Source organism: Labeo rohita, chromosome 11 (genome assembly GCF_022985175.1).
Source record: "Labeo rohita strain BAU-BD-2019 chromosome 11, IGBB_LRoh.1.0, whole genome shotgun sequence".
NCBI classification, from domain to species: Eukaryota; Metazoa; Chordata; class Actinopteri; order Cypriniformes; family Cyprinidae; genus Labeo; species Labeo rohita.
In genome coordinates, this window is record NC_066879.1 from 6,418,323 (window position 1) to 6,436,458 (window position 18,136).

The window sequence follows — 18,136 nt, forward strand, 5'->3', positions numbered from 1 at the left end:
AATTCTAGTAACATGATAATCATGCTAACAACATGCTAATAACTTGCTAATTATGATAGAAACATGCTAGCAACATGCTAATAACATGCTAATCATGCTAACAGCATGCTACTAACTTGCTAATCATGTTAGTAACATGTTAATCATGCTAACATCATACTAATAACTTGCTAATCATGCCAGAAACATGCTAGCGACATGCTAATCATGCTAGAAACATGGTAGCAACTTTGTTAATCATGCTAGAAACATGCTAGCAACTTGCTAATCATGCCAGAAACATGCAAGCTACATGCTAAACATGCTAGCAACTATGCTAATCATGCTAGAAACATGCTAGCAACTTGCTAATCATGCCAAAAATATGCTAGCGACATGCTAATCATGCTAGAAACATGCTAACAACTTGCTAATCATGCTAGAAAGATGTTAGCAGCTTTGCTAATCATGCTAGAAACATGCTAGCAACTTGCTAATCATGCCAGAACCATGCTAACGACATGCTAATCATTCGAGAAACATGCTAACAACTTTGCTAATCATGCTAAAAACATTCTAGCAACATGCTAATCATGTTAGAAACATGGTAGTAACTTGCTAACCATGCTAGCAACATGGTAGTAACATGCTAATTATGCTAACATCATGCTAATAACTTGGTAATCATAATAGAAACATGCTAGTAACATGTTAATCATGGTAACAACATGCTATTACCTTGGTAATCATGCTAACAACATGCTAGTAACTTGCTAATCATGGTAACAGCATGCTAATCATGTTAAAAACATGCTAACAACATGCTAGTAACATGCTAATCATGTTAGAAACATACTACCAACATGCTAATCGTGCCAACAACATGCTAGTAACTTGCTAATCATGCTAGCAACATGTTAATAATGATAGAAAAAGGCTAGCAACATGCTAGTAATATGTTAATCATGCTAGAAACGTGTTAAAAACAAGCTAGTAACATGTTAGCTATGTTAGAAACATGCTAGTAACATGTTAATCATGTGCGAAACATGCTAATCAGGCTAGAAATATGCTAGTAACTTGAAAATTATGATAACAACATGCTAATCAAGCTAACAACATTGTAATCAGCCTATGAAAATACAAGCAATAAGCTAATCATGCTAAAACATGCTAACAACATGTTAAATCATGTAAGCAATGTGTTAAATCATGCTAGCTGCTTCCATACTTTTACAACTGCTTCAAACTTTCAGGCTAGGCTTTCTCAAGCCAACTTAAAGTTTGTTCTCAAACTTTACTCATCTAGTTAGGTAATTTAGTATTATAATTTTAACCTTCAATATTACAGTACTATAGTACCAACTGAATCTCATGCTAATTTTACAGCATTAGTTTTGAGATTTTTCCTTGAGAAAATCTGGTATGTACTTTACCTGATATAGATCCAGATTAACTGATATTGAGTCAAATTAAAATTGAATCAAAACAAATCGCAAGCTTGTAAAGCATAATCGAATCGTATATGGACTACCTAGTGGACTCGTATGTGCTCTATCCACACAAATAGAAAAAAAAATAGTCTGGATTTCACATCAGTAGAAGATGAGATCTTATAAAACAGCTCATTTCAGACAGATTCCTACATACATACAAATAACGGCTTTCAAACAGACTAGAACACGACGAAGGCTTAACGCTTCTTTTATTGATAAAGAATAAATGAAGTCACCTTCAAAAGTAGTCAAAGCAATAACATAAAACCACCCACTCCAAACAAATCTGCAGTAGGCAAAGACATTATACGAATCCCTTTTACAGACAAACGTGAAACATGAATACATGACATAAGTGCAGAGACTACAAAACAATACAAGCAACGGAGACAAACTGTTTTTAGTATGACACAATCACAAAGAGGAAAGATACAATATTTACACATAAATACAGTCTAAAAGAAAGATTTACATAAACTATTTATAGAAGTGATTCTGGAGAATAAATATGGTAGGGCTGACCACAACAACACTCTTTTGACTTTTAGAAACCAAAATCCCTAAATCAACAATAAAAATCACTTCTAAAAGTATGCGTTTAAACCAGACCTTACCGTGGCAGCTCAGTGCATGTTCACTTAAATGCAACGGCTAGATGTGTATAGCTTTATAAAAGCTGAAAACTAGATTAGTTTAGATTAGGCCCTATTTTATAAAACTTTAAGAAATACTTTCAGTGGTTAATAATTGTGTGAAACTCTACCCTTCTAATAAAATCAGAACATGTCAGTTATAAATGTCTCTTTATTGCTAATTAAATATGCCCAGACATTGACATCAACACAAGCCGTCCTTCATTTGATGGGATCTGGAGTTGTAAATTAAACCCATGTGGGGGCTCGGGCTGGAGGCGTCGGGCCGACGTGGTACCATAGTGTGGAAATTAATTACAACGCTGGATGCAAAGTTCAGAACAGGTGAGTTGTGGATCGGCTGAAGGTATGATATTTCCTCTCAAAGGCGGAGGACAGGTTCATCATGGATGGGGAATGAACAGCCTGGAAAAAGAAAATGGAAAAGAGAAATGTAATACAGCAATGAAAAAATAGTTTAAGGGTTATTCTAGGTTTTTCCATTTCACTCTGTAATTAGTTTAAGACTCAAGTGTGCTGAATTGTACGTGGTGGATGTGTTAACCTTTGGTGCATTTTTTTATACCCAGTAGACCTTGTTAAAGATTCAATACAGAGTTGAAGCGTTGGTTAAGGCTGTAATGCACTTAGGGCTCTTTTTACAAACTACTCATACTGGAGTCTAGGAGTGGGCGGTATGACCCCAAAAAAAAAAAAAAAAAAAAAAAAAAAAAAAAAAAAAAATGGTGTGAGTGGTTTTCATGTGATTATCATTATACCATGCTATAATTAAAATAGTTTATACAACAAAATCACAAGTGCTATGCCTACGTTGGATAATCCAGAGAATTAATTCATTTACAAATTTAAGATATTTAATGCATTAAAGAAACAACTCAAAACAGTAGAAATAATATTATAAAAACTGATAAATCTAAGCCTAAATTACACGAGTCCAGCAAGTTGTTGTAAAGTAGCTGAGAAAACATTTTAGAGCAATTAAGATTTTATGTTTTTTGGATCATTTGCATAGACATAATGCATTGTAACTGCATTAATATCTGTTACTGTTTTAGATTTTTATCAAAAATTACATACATGATAATTAGGGCTGTCACTCGATTAAAATATGTAATTAATCGCAAAATAAATTTGACTGAAAACCCCCACAAAAGATTATTTAAAGCTATTTTTGTGTTAAATTAGAAAATATAAAGTAGACATTATAAATTGTAGCTTTAGAAACAATTTGTCATCCAAGATGTTCATGTCTTTCTTTCTTCAGTCGTAAAGAAAGTATGTTTTTTGAAGAAAACATTTCTGTATTTTTCTCCATAAAATGAACTGATATGGCGCCCCGATTTTGAACTTCCAAAATGCAGTTTAAATGCACCTTCAAACGATCCCAAATGCGGTTGTAAACAATCCCAGCCGAGAAAGAAGGGTCTTATCTATCTCAAACGCTCGTCTTGCCTCTCTCTCCATGAACTCTGTGTATTCTGACTCAAGACAGTTAGTGTATTGTTGAAAAACTCCAATCGTATTTTTTCCCTCAATTTCAAAAATCATCTCAAATTCATCCTACATCACTGCAGAAGTACCGACCCAGTCTTTGCAAAGTGAACATGCAAAGAAGATCAAACACCCTTAACAAAAAAGGTAAAACAGCGATATAGGATGATTTCGAAGTTGAGGGAGAACATGAGATGGGAGTTTTAAGACATACACTAACTGTCACGAACCGGAACAAAAACAGTCCAAGCAGAGTAAGACAAGACGAGCGGTTGACATTAAAAAGTATATAAATTGTAGGAATTCTTTCTCGGCTGGGATCATTTACAACCGCATTTGGGATCGTTTGAAGCCGCATTTAAACTGGATTTTGGAGGTTCAAAATCGGGGGCACCATATCAGTCCATTATATGGAGAAAAATGCTGAAATGTCCTCAAAAAACAATTTCTATATGACTGAAGAAAGAAAGTCATGAACATCTTGGATGACAAGGGGGTGAGTAAATTTTTTGTAAATTGTTGTTCTGGAAGTGGAGTTCTCCTTTGAATTAAATTTTTAATAATAAATACATTAAATTGTTAATTTTTTTGTAGGGGGGTAAAATATCCCTTTAAATGTTTCATTTATGTATCTTATTTTATTTTATTTACTTTTTTTTTTTTTTGTTTAAAGAAATGATACTCTAAAGCTGCCAGCAGGTGGTGGTAAATGTCTTTATGAGTCATTCATTTATTCATTCGTTCAAACAGCTGATTCATTCAGGAATGAAGTAAATGGCTCTCTTTATGAATGAGCTTTTGAATCATTGGTTCACACGATTCATTCAAAACGCGGATTCATTCAGAAACTAAACTCTGCTGTGTTGCTCAGAGACGTCCAACAATTCTGCAATGGCTTCAGAGGTAATATGTTCGGAGCAAAAACACATAATATTGTGTTTAATATATAACACAATAATCAACTTCTTATTTCCTGAACTGTTGTATAAAATTACATTTAAGCTCATGATAGATCGGGACAAAATCAGCACTTGTGTCATATTGCTTTTGCTGCCCGTGTGATATTGTGTGATATGTGATATATATATAAATATGAGATGGAACACATACAGGGACATTTTTGCACCAATATCTTGAATTTTATGGCATAACTACATTTGTGGAATTATTGCCCTGCATCATATTTGTCAACAGTCAACTATATGAAAAAAAAAAACAAAAAAAAAAACGATGACGTAAAGGTTTGGAGACGGGGCCAGTGTGTTAACTGTTTTTCATAAATTAATTAAGTTAAAGTGTTAAACTGACACCCCTAATAATAATGCATTACTTACATCTATTCTTCATTATCAAGTAGTCAGTTGATTATTCTGCCGATTAATCGAATAATCAGATAACTGTAACAAAATTTTCTGTCGTAATAAAATAGACCCAAGTGAACAACAGCTTTTAAAATAACTTAAAATACATATACAATAGAAATGAGGCATTCATAATTAATTCAAAAGAAGTATCAAAAGCAAATAATCATTTAGTGTTATTTGAAGAAAACTGTTAGAATACACAATATAGTGCTAACATACATTATGCATTATAACAAATGCCTGCAGAGGGCACAGTGATTGTTTTTACACTTTACTGTCCGATCTGATCCTTGTTTAATATTGACTAAACAACATTTCATTCAATAATTTTTTGAATTTGTGGACATCAAACATGTAAAGTCAGAGTGAGGGTTTGAGCTTTTATTTTGAAATTGCGATAAACAGCATGTTTAGAAACATGGTGTATTCTCCCGTGTTCGCACAGGTTTATAAATGATTTCAAAATGTCGCTTTCCTAGATGAACGTTATAATACATAGAGACGGAGTTTGAGATGCTTCACATGATTTATTTATTGTGATTTTTAAATGGGTTTAATATATTATGCCTTTTTAAAAAACGGTCTAATAATATGTTTAATGATATGTTAACCTGATATTTTGCCAGTTACCAGACATGGGCAAATTGCAATCGAGAATTTTTTTTAAATTGAGTACTCAAATCGAATCGAGGAATCGTGACAGCCCTAATTTGATCTGTAAATTAAAGAAAATAACACTTCATGGTATACTAAGCATCACACCGCCCATCCCTAATAAAGTCTACAGAACTACAGCTCATCTTCATGGATTTAGGGTAAGAACTCATTAAATAGCATTGAGGTTTTTTGTCTTTTGAGCAAAAGCCAGTGTTTAGCCTTTTTTAAAATGTAAGCGTTCTCGCAGAAGTCTGAGGTTCACAGGTTTTGTGAGTTTTTTCAAGAAGGGTTTGAAAAGGCGAGGAGAGAAATCTGTGTTAATGATATTGGCTTTACAAGCTCGCTGTGGTAAGAATGCACACGGTTGACCCTTGTTAAGTGTTCACCCTTCAAAACCATCAGCTTTACCCGAAGGAGTGTTAACCTCCATGCAGAGAATAATACAGTATTCTTCCCTTTAAACAGAGATGTGAGGGTGGAAAGGAGGTTAGCAAACCACAACCCAATTTATTTTGTTTTACTCCTAATGTGCTCACAGATATAACAAGCACCAGGCTGCTTTCACACACGCACACCAATAATCTTATTACTTAGCATTGCTTAATAAGAATTAAGGTGGCCTTGCACTGCCATTGGAGGCCTCGGGATCAATAAAGGTGGCCGATGGCAATGAGGGGAAAAAAGCTGTTTGATGAATTGCCTCAAGTGTGCTAAACGAAACACTAAAACGCCATGAAACGCACACACTCCAGTATACAGATGATAGTTTATGGGATCTAATTAGAAATAGGAGGAGATTAAATCACACTCGTCAGATACTTTACAGCTGTCACACCCATAGATCATGCCAACGTGATCTCCTAATAGTATCATAGTAAAAATACGGGATTTATGGAAAAAAGAAAAATCACATTGTACGCCACAGTAATTACTTAAGAATCGACATTATACTGAGAATCATGGAACTACAAAAGCATCTGAGATCTCATATTACACCCTGCATACATGATCTGACATCTGTGTTAAAGGGAAACTTCAAAAAAAAAGTATTAATTTGTTAATTTTGTCATGTTACATCACTTTTTTTTTTGAATGAAGCAAAAAATATTTTTATTTTATAAATAAAATAGTCAATTTAGACAATTTAGTGAACTGAAAAAATCTGTTCTATTCTTTTAATGTCTGTTCTGTCTCTATTTAATTTTTATTTATTTATTTTTTTTTTTAATGTCTCTATTTTAATGTTTCTATTCTGTTCTATTCAATTTATGTCAAACATGCATTACATTTTTTGTAAGTCTTCATAATGAAAGCGAATGGAGAATTAAATAAGTATTATAAATATTTTTATATGATTCTTGTGCTACAATTGTAATCTAATAGTTCTGAGCAAGAAATATACTACATTTTGTGTCACTTTGGACAAGGTTTTCCTCTGCTGTCCAAATCTAAGGGTTGTTTTTGTTAACGAAAACTATTAAAGTGATTTTCTATTATTTAAATAAAACTGAAATTAAATAAAATATTATTAGATGAAAAGCTAAAACTTATTTTCACTTAGCTGCCCAAGCAACATTTCTGTTTAATTTCTATTTGTTTATTTTTAAATACTAAAAATATTAAATAAATTAAATACAAAATAAAACAATAAAAGCACTATAAATTTCTAAAAGTTAAACTAGAATTAAAACAAAATATAACAATAAAATATAATTCATAATATTAATAACTACTTCATGCAAATAATACTAAAATAAAACAATAAAATATAATAATATAAATAAAATAATAAAATGTAAAATAAATTTAAAGACTACTGTTAATTTTGTTAACAAAATCTATGAAGAAAAAAGCTTTCTTCCCATGAGCAAAACCAGACGGTGACGAGACGACAATAAAAATAGTTAACAATAACTGTGTCTGCGCCGATGGCCTTGTGGGCCTTGTAGACGTCAGTTATGTCACCTGCAGCTGCACGTGCATAGTGGTTGTAGAAAAACACTGGTAACAAGTGGAGGTAAACTGGTAAAATCCATGGAATAAGAAAAAAAAAAAAAAATTTTATACATATAATTCATATGCTTTTCATAGGGGACGTATTGCAATAGCCCTACAGTTACAGCATGACATTATTTAAACCCATTAACATTTTTACATAACATTTATTTGTTTTATCTCACAATTCTAACTTTTTTTTCTTGCAAATGCAAGTTTATCTCTCCTAATCCGGACTTTATAACTCAAAAATAGTGTTAATTCTGAGGAGAAAAAAAACGGCAGAAGTGTGGGATATAATCTCCTATTCTGAGCCGAGGGGAAAAGAGAGAATGACGAGTTGTTTTCCCTTATTAGAACTGTGAGATTTAATCTCAGAATTGCAAAATAAAGTCAGAATTTTGAAATATAACACCGGATGTTGCGCTGGGACGTTTTCAGGAAATTCGAAAAATAGGTCGAATGTCTTTTTTTTTTTTTGTCAAAATTAGGTTTTTATTAAATTATTATTCTATAACATCTTGTCTATCAAATCTTAAAATATCTTAGTAAAATTCACTTGTTTAGTGCAGAAAAATAGGCATTTATTCAGCAAACAGAAATGACTGTCTTTCTCTTATGTTAAGAACGCGCTGCTGAGGTGCTTTCCCTTAACACCACAAAAACAGTTAACCTATCAAAATAAACCATGTAACATATTTAGTAAAAGCTATCAATTCCCATTCTCAGCCAGTCCTGAATAAACTACGGCACGCAAAGTTTATTTTATTTATTTATTTTTTAAATTTCGTGAGATGGTGGAGAGCAACAACGCCATCTAAAGTACTGCAGCTGCTCACTTAACTGATCTTACTCGTCTCAGTCTGCTCAATCTTGGTGACGTCAGTGCCCTAAACAATGTTATAACGGACTATTTCACATCCAGAGATGAAGGATCAGATGATGATGTGCCTAAAGGGGAGGAGTCCGATGACAGTCTGTTTTATGCACAGTGCACGAACAGTTGCGCTGCGCTCGCTTTTACTACAGGGTAGGCTGCATTATTCGTGCCATCTAAACATAAAATGGGTGATCAACAAGTTACTATGCACATGACAAACAATGGAAAACAGACGTTAGTCTGTTTGTGTAATGATGCAGTATAGTGCTCTTAACTTGACACACAGCTCTCGTTAGGGCTGCACGATTAATCGCACGATACAGATGAATCGCATTCGATTATGAGCGCGATTTGGCGTAGCTTGTCAGTGATTTACGGCTCTGTGTATTAATTGCCGCTCCAGCTGAACGCACGTGATGGAGCTTTACTACTAATCAAAGTACCGGCTTCATTGACTAAGCGCGCCTCACAATATCGTGCGATTAATCGTGCAGCCCTAACTCTCGTTAAACCCGTAAAGTGAAAGCTGTCTCACTTTAAAGCCGTTTTTCTCAAAATTCCATTCCTGAAAATCATCGCTATCAGCCAACCTACGACAGCCATAACTTTGGTTACGTTCAAGCTATGAACAAAATAAAAACAGTTTTGGAAAGGGCTTTAAACCCAGCTTTCATATGGTATCAAAACCTAAAAATGGTAAAATTTCACCATGTGTTGGGTTTTCCTAGATCTCATTATATTTTATTCCATGGCTCCATAGACTGCCACTTGAAAACTGTCACTTTCTGCCACCAGATAGGCTCCGCCCACAAAAACATCATCTCTTCTGTAAGACTATCTAATGTCAATTTCATTAAAAAACAGTGCTTATCGCTGGGTGACAAGCTCTTGTAATATGCAGCGAACATTTTGAAAATGACATCTAATCAATACAATCTATAATCTTTTTAAATGCAACTATTTTGTACCGTATCCGTGTAATTCTCTGGTCTGTCCGGGGTTTTCTGCAACCATGATGCGCATGCATCCCGAATGTTTACAAACTAATAATCGGTCTATTGGTAAACATACAATACCTGAAATGTAAAAATAAATTTCTCAGATGACAACAATCATTGTGATTATAATTTTTAGCAACATAATTTAACCACTATACAGTATGACAAATGTTTTCATTTTATAAAACTAGACTAAAATGCTCAAAAATGTAGTCGCCTAAAACTTGACTAAACAAAAAGTTTGGATAACTAAAAGTACAACTGACACAGGATTAAGACTAAATTGCACTATTGAAGACATGAAATTGATATGACGCACAACGTGGCAAGCGTCAATATGTAAAATACAAATAAAACTATAGCTGCTGCATATAAGCTGGGTGCGGATAAGTTAACAAAATTTAAGTTACTATTACGGAGCTTTATTTATCATTTGATGACAGTCCTGATCCTCATTCATATTCATGATGGAAAACAATAGTGTAGTACTAGTACATTTCTCAACATTACAGTAAATGACTTGAAGCCAGTCCTAGAGGAGCCAGCACGAGGGTGAGGAAATGACATAACTTTAATTTTTAAGTGAATTATCCCTTTTGAACCTGTCCTCAGATCATCTATAATAAATGAGTGCCACCATAGCCCATCCGTGCGGTAGTGAGTTAGTGTTAACACCGTCCCCAGATGTGAGTTAGTAAGTCACAGTGAGTCAAAGAGGCAGAACTGCTGTGCTCACATTTGCGAGTCCTACAGGAGGGTCTCCCGCCGCGGGGACCCAGGGAACCTGCGCTGAGGCTTTGGGGGCGCCAGCAGCTCTCGGGACGGAGCTACGGGCTGGGCCGCTGGGAGGGACAGGATGGATGGTCTGAGCTGGGTTTCGGGAGCTGCCGGTTCATCAGCCCTCTCTGGACTGCACGGAGTGCGGACACACACCGGGACCCTGGGCCGCGGGGCATGGTCCAGAGAGTTTGACCGCTGAACCACTGCGCTTTTAATAGAGCCCGTCAGACTGAACGTAGAGGCAGAACGAGACATCTACACTCACACGGAGGGAAGAGAAAAAGAGAGTGCATTAACCTCATCTTGCACCACCGCCTCTACATCGCACGCCCTCGCTTTAAAATTGAAAGAGGAAGAGAAAAAATTTAGCTCGATCTTGTTACGAACGTAGGGATTTCTCAAATATTTAGCAGTGCATGAATCACTTTAATGAAAAAGGTAAAAATATCCCTTTTCAAATGGAGCAAAGAGCACAAGACCCCAGATGCTGAAGGAAAGAAAAGCATGAGTGAATGACCAAGGCAACCTGTAAGGTTCATCTGTAAAAAAAAATAAGATTAAAAGGTGCAATTTGACTGTATGAAAGACTTGAATTTACACAAATACATATTTACACCAAGTGTGATTTGACTAAATGACACCCAAGTATGAAATATTTGAACAATTTGTGTGTCAAAATTATTCTTAACAGTTCAATGAATAGTCATTGTTCTCTTAGGAGAAAAAAAAAAACAAAAAACGGGTGCCTGAATAAAAGACCGATCATTGTAGTTTAATATTTTGGATTCAAGGCTTATTCACACCTTGAGTGAACATTTTTTACAAAAAGATTTTCATTGGAAACAATGTACTCCCTATGGCCCCTACTCATATATGACAAGTCTTTTCAGAGGAATTAAATTATTTTTGTTCTTTGTTCAACAGAAACAAAAGCACCTGCCAATAAGCTTTTTGGTCATGGCACTGGTATTCACAGGTCTCACAGAATATACTGACAACATAGTTTATAGAATATAGAATATAGTATAGAATATACTGACAACATTTAGTTTTTTTTTTTTTTTTTTTAAGAAATTAAAACTTTTTTACTTAAAACGTTTTTTTAGCAAGGATGCATTTGATCAGAAGTGGCAGTTAAAGGAGATGTTCATGTCTTTTTTTCCTTCAGTCGTAAAGAAATTATGTTTTTTGAGGAAAACATTTCAGGATTTTTCTCCATATAATGGACTGCTATGGTGCCCTGTGTTTGAACTTCCAAAATGCAGTTTAAATGCTGCTTCATATGATCCCACCTGAGGAAGAAGGGTCTCATCTATCATATATCAGTTATTTTCATTTAAACAAAAAAAACAAAACAAAAAACAAAAAAAACAACTTAAATACTTTAAATACCCTTTACAAAAAAGGTAAAACAGTGATATAGGATGATTTAGAAGTTGAGGGAGAACATGTGATGGGAGTTTTGACATACCCTAACTGTAATGAAAAAAAAAAAAAAAACGGCTGGGATCGTTTACAACCGCATTTGGGATCGTTTGAAGCCGCATTTAAACTGCATTTTGGAAGTTCAAACTCGGGGCACCACATCAGTCCATTATATGGAGAAAAAGGCTAAAATGTTTTCTTCAAAAAACAATTTCTTTACAACTGAAGAAAGAAAGAAAGACATGAACATCTTGGATGACAAGGGGGTGAGTACATTATCAGTAAATTTTTGTTCTGGAAGTGGATTTCTTCTTTAAGACATTCAATTGTAAACAAATGCTGTTGCTCTTTAGAACTGTCTATTTATCAAAGCATTATGAAAAAATGTATCTCAGTTTCCATCAAGCAGCACATCGGCATTGATTAAACTAATAGATGTTGCTTGAGCAGCAAATCAGCATATTAGAATGATTTCTGAAGGATCATGTGACACTGAAGACTGGAGTAATTTAGGGCCCTATTATTTCCACAGTGCGGAAAACGCAGACGGAAATGGAGAATCCAGTCATAAAGAATTTACTGTATAACGCGGAATGTCACAGAATTTGCCTAAATTGGAATGAATAAATCAAAAATAGGTTAGTATACTTAAATCACAACATGATATGGACTATTGTCTGTGAATATTAAGCTGCAAAAACACAATTTAAATATGAATCCTGCATGTTCTGCATGTCTCTGTGTGAATGAATGGCGCAGTTGTGCGGTTTCACGTACTACACACATAGTGAAGCACACATGACGCTCACAGCGTTTTCAGCCTCTGTCGCTTCAATATATGAGCACATGGACACATAAACAATCTCTAGACACAATGAACTGTTCACAGTTCAGTTAGTTCACAGTAAGGTCAGACGGTCATGTCAATCAACTATCGTGGGAGCGAACTTTGTCGGTGTGACGTCAAACCGACAAGAAGCTGAAAATGGCTCGATTTGAAAAAGGGGATATTTCTTATAAAGATTACAAAAATACCACTGGGTGGATTTATCTTTTGCATCCAATGATTTAAAGGTCTTCACAGCAGCCCGACAAAATAAAACTTTGGTTTAAATTAAAGAAACTGCGACAGAAATATCTTATTTATTTTTAAGGAATATCTACCAGAGAGCATATTTACCAGAATTTTTTTTTTTAAACCAGAAAAATGTAAATATACTACACAGTATATTAATAAATGAATTAATAAAAAATAATAATAACAACATTTAAATGTAATGGAACTATTAAAACGACATCCAGAAATTCATGGAAAACATATTTGTTAAAAAATAAAATGGAATTTGAAAGATAAATAAAATATTTCATAGGCCTCAACTTTTGTTTGACTTTTAATAAATTGCTATTAAATTGTGTAAGTTTCATGATGTCCATTAATCAGACATGCTTTCTCGTTGATTTTTTTTTTATTAAAACCAATAAAACAGAGTCTAGAAAATAAATAAATAAAGAAATACAGAAAATTAAAACAGAAAAAACTGAATTTATAGGGCATTAGGTAATGACTGCTGTAAACACAGCTTTGCAATAACAGGACTTTTTTTTTTTTTTTTACATTGTAATAATTTTTCACAGTATTACCGTTTCACTGCATGTTTGATCAAAAAACTATTAAAAATTACATTTTACTTACCCCAAACTTTTGAATGGTAATGTATGAGTAAAAATAATTAAACTGTAAATAGTGGTGATATGACAAAAAGGAAATTAGTTTAATATATATTAATACTACACCCACTTACAGCATTTTTCGGTAGTCAATATCAGTGATACCAGTCACGTTTCAATACCAGCTAAGCAAATTACTATTATTACCTTTTAAATGTATATTTTTATTCTATATTTTAGGTCAAAATAGCAGTAATGTATTTTAGTCATTAAAAAAAAATGCTGTTCAATCACAGCCATGCTGATTTTTAAAACAACAGCACACTTGCTTGTGATATTTCAACGAAAAATTAATTGAAAATGCCCACTCTGCTCTGCGCAAGCAGGAAAAAAAAGAAAAAGAAAAAAAAAAATCATAACTTTCTCACCCTCATCACTTGAAAAGCTGTCAAGCTCTGACTTTTTTTGCTTTATTCTTAGAGTGAATTGCCCTTGAAGAAGCACACATATGCATCATTTATTTCCGTGCATGTTTTTCCAAACATTAATGGGAATAGGCTTATTTAAAAAGGAGTGCGTTATTCAAGTATCATCAACAGGTGTGCGTCTTTCATTCAAAGGTTAGATCAGTAGATTTCTGAGAAGAAATAGACAGAGCATGGGAAAGAGAAGAAAATGTGTGTGTGTGGACTCACAGCAAGTGTGGAGCTGCTGGACATTCGGCCCATGTGATCGGCATCAGGGCCAGGACTTCTCTCATCCGGGGTACCGTTGGCCATAAATGCCCTCTGAAGCACACGCTTGGGGGTTTTAGTGAAAGAAAACGCCCTTGTGACCTAAAACACAAAAATGCTTTTTTATTTCAGTTACATTGTGATGTCATTCTCGAGCATCTTGAATGTGACATCAAGACTTTGTATGCACATCATGGCATTTTCAATAGTTTCAAGTTCCACTCGTACCTTCTTTGACGTTTTTTTGATGGCCCTGGACGCTCGGCTGAGCGTGCTGTCCATGTCCTTTGTGCTCACTTGGACGGAGTCGGGATCGGTGCTCTGAATGAGATCTTCCTGTTTAAGACACGGAAAATCAAATAAATACACAGCAATACTGCTGGCCTGTCAAAATGCAAAGAGAAGCGTCACTGTTCGGCCTTCCAAACAGCTGGGGCTTCTTGATATTCACAGGAGGAGAGAGCGAATGTGGCTGCATCTCACGCCGGAGCCGTGTGGATAGCTCGCCACCTCATGGCCGGTGGGAGAACTGGAGGCCAGGCTGAAAGCGCATTTAGCCGCAGGGTTTGGTCTGGATGTTTAATTATAAAGGGAAATACATGCATCTGTCTGCCCACGCCAATTACATGTGCCGTTCTGGACGGCCTGGGCAGGACCTGGGGTTCTGCAGCATGAAGATAAAGACGTCTGCGTCTGAAGTGTAAAGTTCAAGTACAATTCGACTCTTAATTACATTAATCTGCCTTCCAGTTTAACCACACAGGAGCATCTAATAGGATTAGCCAACACCAAAAGGCCCACACAAACCTCCTAATTTATAGCCACAATAAAAAGAAAGCAGAGCTAATAAAATAAATAATTGAGTTCTGTTCCAGACCTGAGGGGGATGATCTGAGGAGGAAGTGGCCATGTTTCTATATATGTGTGCGTGCGTCGGCTCACCGCATCAGCTCGGCAAATCGTGTTGGCCACTTGACGACAGAGAGTTTTGAGCCAGGCGGATTTGAGGGTGTCTTCGGCCGTCAGCTGGAAACTGAATAACAGGTTCTCCTGCTCCGTAGGAGGACGTACCACCAGGGCGAAGGCGTTCTGACACTCTGAGAGAAAAACAAATGTTGATTGGTTAGTGTCATTAAATTCAACATAAAACAACATTCACATGCTGTCTACAATGTGTTGTCTTTCCAAGTAAAGCGATATTCAGTGGAAAACAATGTAGGGCAGGAGTTCATTTCATCCATTGAGATTTGATAGGATCATCACAAGTGCACTACAGGGAAATTAGTTGATTTGAAACATGAAATGGGTTCCTGTATGAGGAGCTGCTCTTGTGGAAGCACAGATCTGAATCTCAGTCAAATTTCCAGGCTACAGAATGTGATCTTCATCATTGATGTGCCATTATGGTGTGAAATTATTGCCTTCCTGTGTCTTTAGCTCATCAAAATCCAGTAAAGCAGGGCTGGGTGATATATTAAATATTCACAATATATTCTAAAATGACTCTGCTGGCAATATAACATAATGCTGTGAATATTGCAAAGATTTTATGGGCTTTTTATATGGCCACTGAATTTCCTAAAGACCATGGAATCAGATTCGTTTTGAGATTCTTCCATTACCTTGTTAGGCATGAAAGCATTAAGACTTTTTAACAGCATATCTGCTTAAGACAATAACAAATGCTGTTGGACCGGGTAAGTTGATTCATTTAGTCTTATTCAATGAATTATTTATATCCTCACTCAAAAATGTTCTTGCAAATGGTAATTTTCGGAAATTAAAGGGATAGTTCATCCAAAAATGAAAATTACCATATGATTTATTCACCCTCAAGCCATCCTAGGTGTATATGACTTTCTTCTTTCAGACTAAAATTAATAATTTTCAGAGCTAAATTAATAACTGTGCTGACTCTTCCAAGCTTTATAATAGCAGTGAATGGGTGTTGAGATTTTGAAGTCCAATAAAGTGCATCCATCCATCATAAAAAGTACTCCACACAGCACCCGGAGGGTAATAAAGGCCTTCTGAAGTGAATCGATACGTTTGTGTAAGAAAAATATCCATATTTAAAACTTTATAAACCATAATCTCTAGCTTCCGTTAATTTTTGTACACGTGTTAACGAGAGAGTGGCGCTAAAGCACAGGGGACAGAACAAAAAACAAAACACTGGTCACAAATTAGAAGTGTAAAACGGGGATTTGTAAAGAAAAATGTCAGAGGATTTCGACATAAGCCAAGAGGAGACTGGTTTTCCTTTGCTGTAAACAAAACTTGGTTTTTGCGAGGCTAGCATATTCTCACTGGAGCTTACAGTAGGGCTGGACGATACAGCCAAAAAATTATCACAATTTTTTTTCCCATGTCAGTCGATATTGCTAATTATCACGATAAATGTCAAATTTTTATTTCTTTTAAGTTTAAAGGCAGATTTTTGCTATAATGTGAAAATTGTTAAAAACAGATGGTTAATCGTGGCTATAAACAAAAAATTTTATAGTCAGAACATGACAAACACTTCATGTTTTTTTAATTCTTTACACTTTTTCCACTCATTTTTCCTTAAAATAAATATCTTAATAGAATTTTTTTTTTCTTAGTTCTCCAGTTTTAATGAGTAATATTGTTTCAAATCAAGAAACAGGTTTGTGCTGCCTGATAATATTAATAATAGCTTTTTTTGTCTCTTAGAAATGCACATTTGATAGTAGCTTGAGTTAGGATGCAGATGCAGGTTTATGTTCATTATCAAAATCTGCAATATCTGTAAAAATTGTAAAAAAAAAAACAATTTTATATGGTGAAGTTGAATTATTCTGACTGATTTTTAGTTTTGTTTTTTTTTTTTTTTTATTAACCATTGCTCTTTCATAGTATCATCCATTGATCATGATAACACAAGTTAAAACCACAAATATAGCACCTCAATACCACAATAAAAATGTATTATGGTTCCTAGATATTTGTATGAAAAACAGTAGACTAAATACTTTTAGTATAAATGCATAAACGCTATAGCTTAAATCGTAAAAAATACTGTAATTATATTCCATTTCTCCTCCTTTAATACATTTAATACATATCTACATTAATAATAAAATTTGACAAATATACCCACATTTCTGACACAATACCACTGTGCGGTTAGTGCTACAACAGTAAATCTATGGTAAACGATGACAATTTGTAGATTAAAAAGCCTTCTGACTGTATCATTGCACACAGTGTTGCTCCTGTTTGTCAGCGCTGTTTCAGAGACATTTGTGTTCTTCACTGAATTCAAGCGCTTCACCCTGGATCTCACAGGACTGTTTAGCCACTAGACTCAGAGTGAACGCATCTGCTCTAGTAAGTTGGCGCCATGCCGCCGTTTGAACTTTGATCCGAGCGGATAAACAGTCCAAGTGGCGTGCTTCAAATGACTAGCGCTCTTTTGCTCCACTTTTGCCATATAAACATTATATTGAACATTTTTAGAACACTTGTTATCGTTTATCAAGGAAATATATGTCACACGATAATTGTCATCATCCACTGGAATGCCACTTTTCTTGTGATCATGCACATGACAGTTAGCGGAAGCTAGAGACTATGGTTCATAAGTTTTTAAATACGGCATTTTTCTTAAAATGCATTGATTCGCTTCAAAAGGCCCCATGTGGTGTACTTTTTATGATGGATGGATGGACTTTATTGGACTTTAAAATCTCAACAGCCATTCACCATTTTAATATTACTCCGACTGTATTCGTCTGAAAGAAGAAAGTTATATACACCTAGGATAGCTTGAGGGTGACTAAATTATGGGGTAATATTCAATTTTGGGTGAGCGATCCCTTTAAAATCCTTTAATTAAACTATATTAGGGATGTCACAATACTCAATATAATATCGAACCGTTCGGTACGACATCCACGGTTCAATACGCGCTTGTGAATTGAAGTTTTTCGGTTTTGCATTTAAATAACTTCCTTGTTTTATTTCTCTCGGAATTTGCTGTATGTGCGCCC

The 18,136-nt window shown here is 34.9% G+C and overlaps 1 protein-coding gene across 5 annotated transcripts in view; it reads right to left on the bottom strand.

Annotated features, from left to right (window-relative positions):
• Positions 1-1,667: 1,667 nt before the first annotated feature.
• Positions 1,668-18,136, bottom strand: part of ect2 (epithelial cell transforming 2) — a 43,792-nt gene continuing 27,323 nt past the window's right edge. For 3 of the 5 annotated variants that reach the window (XM_051122431.1, XM_051122429.1, XM_051122427.1), the window contains 5 exons: positions 15,063-15,217; positions 14,349-14,456; positions 14,082-14,222; positions 10,250-10,548; positions 1,668-2,533 (listed from right to left, as the gene is read on the bottom strand). In XM_051122431.1, the coding sequence (XP_050978388.1) occupies positions 10,261-10,548; positions 14,082-14,222; positions 14,349-14,456; positions 15,063-15,217 (692 nt within the window). In that variant the 3' untranslated portion in view covers positions 1,668-2,533; positions 10,250-10,260. The remainder of the gene's footprint in view (positions 2,534-10,249; positions 10,549-14,081; positions 14,223-14,348; positions 14,457-15,062; positions 15,218-18,136) is intronic. The other 2 variants (XM_051122432.1, XM_051122430.1) reach the window with 1 other exon arrangement.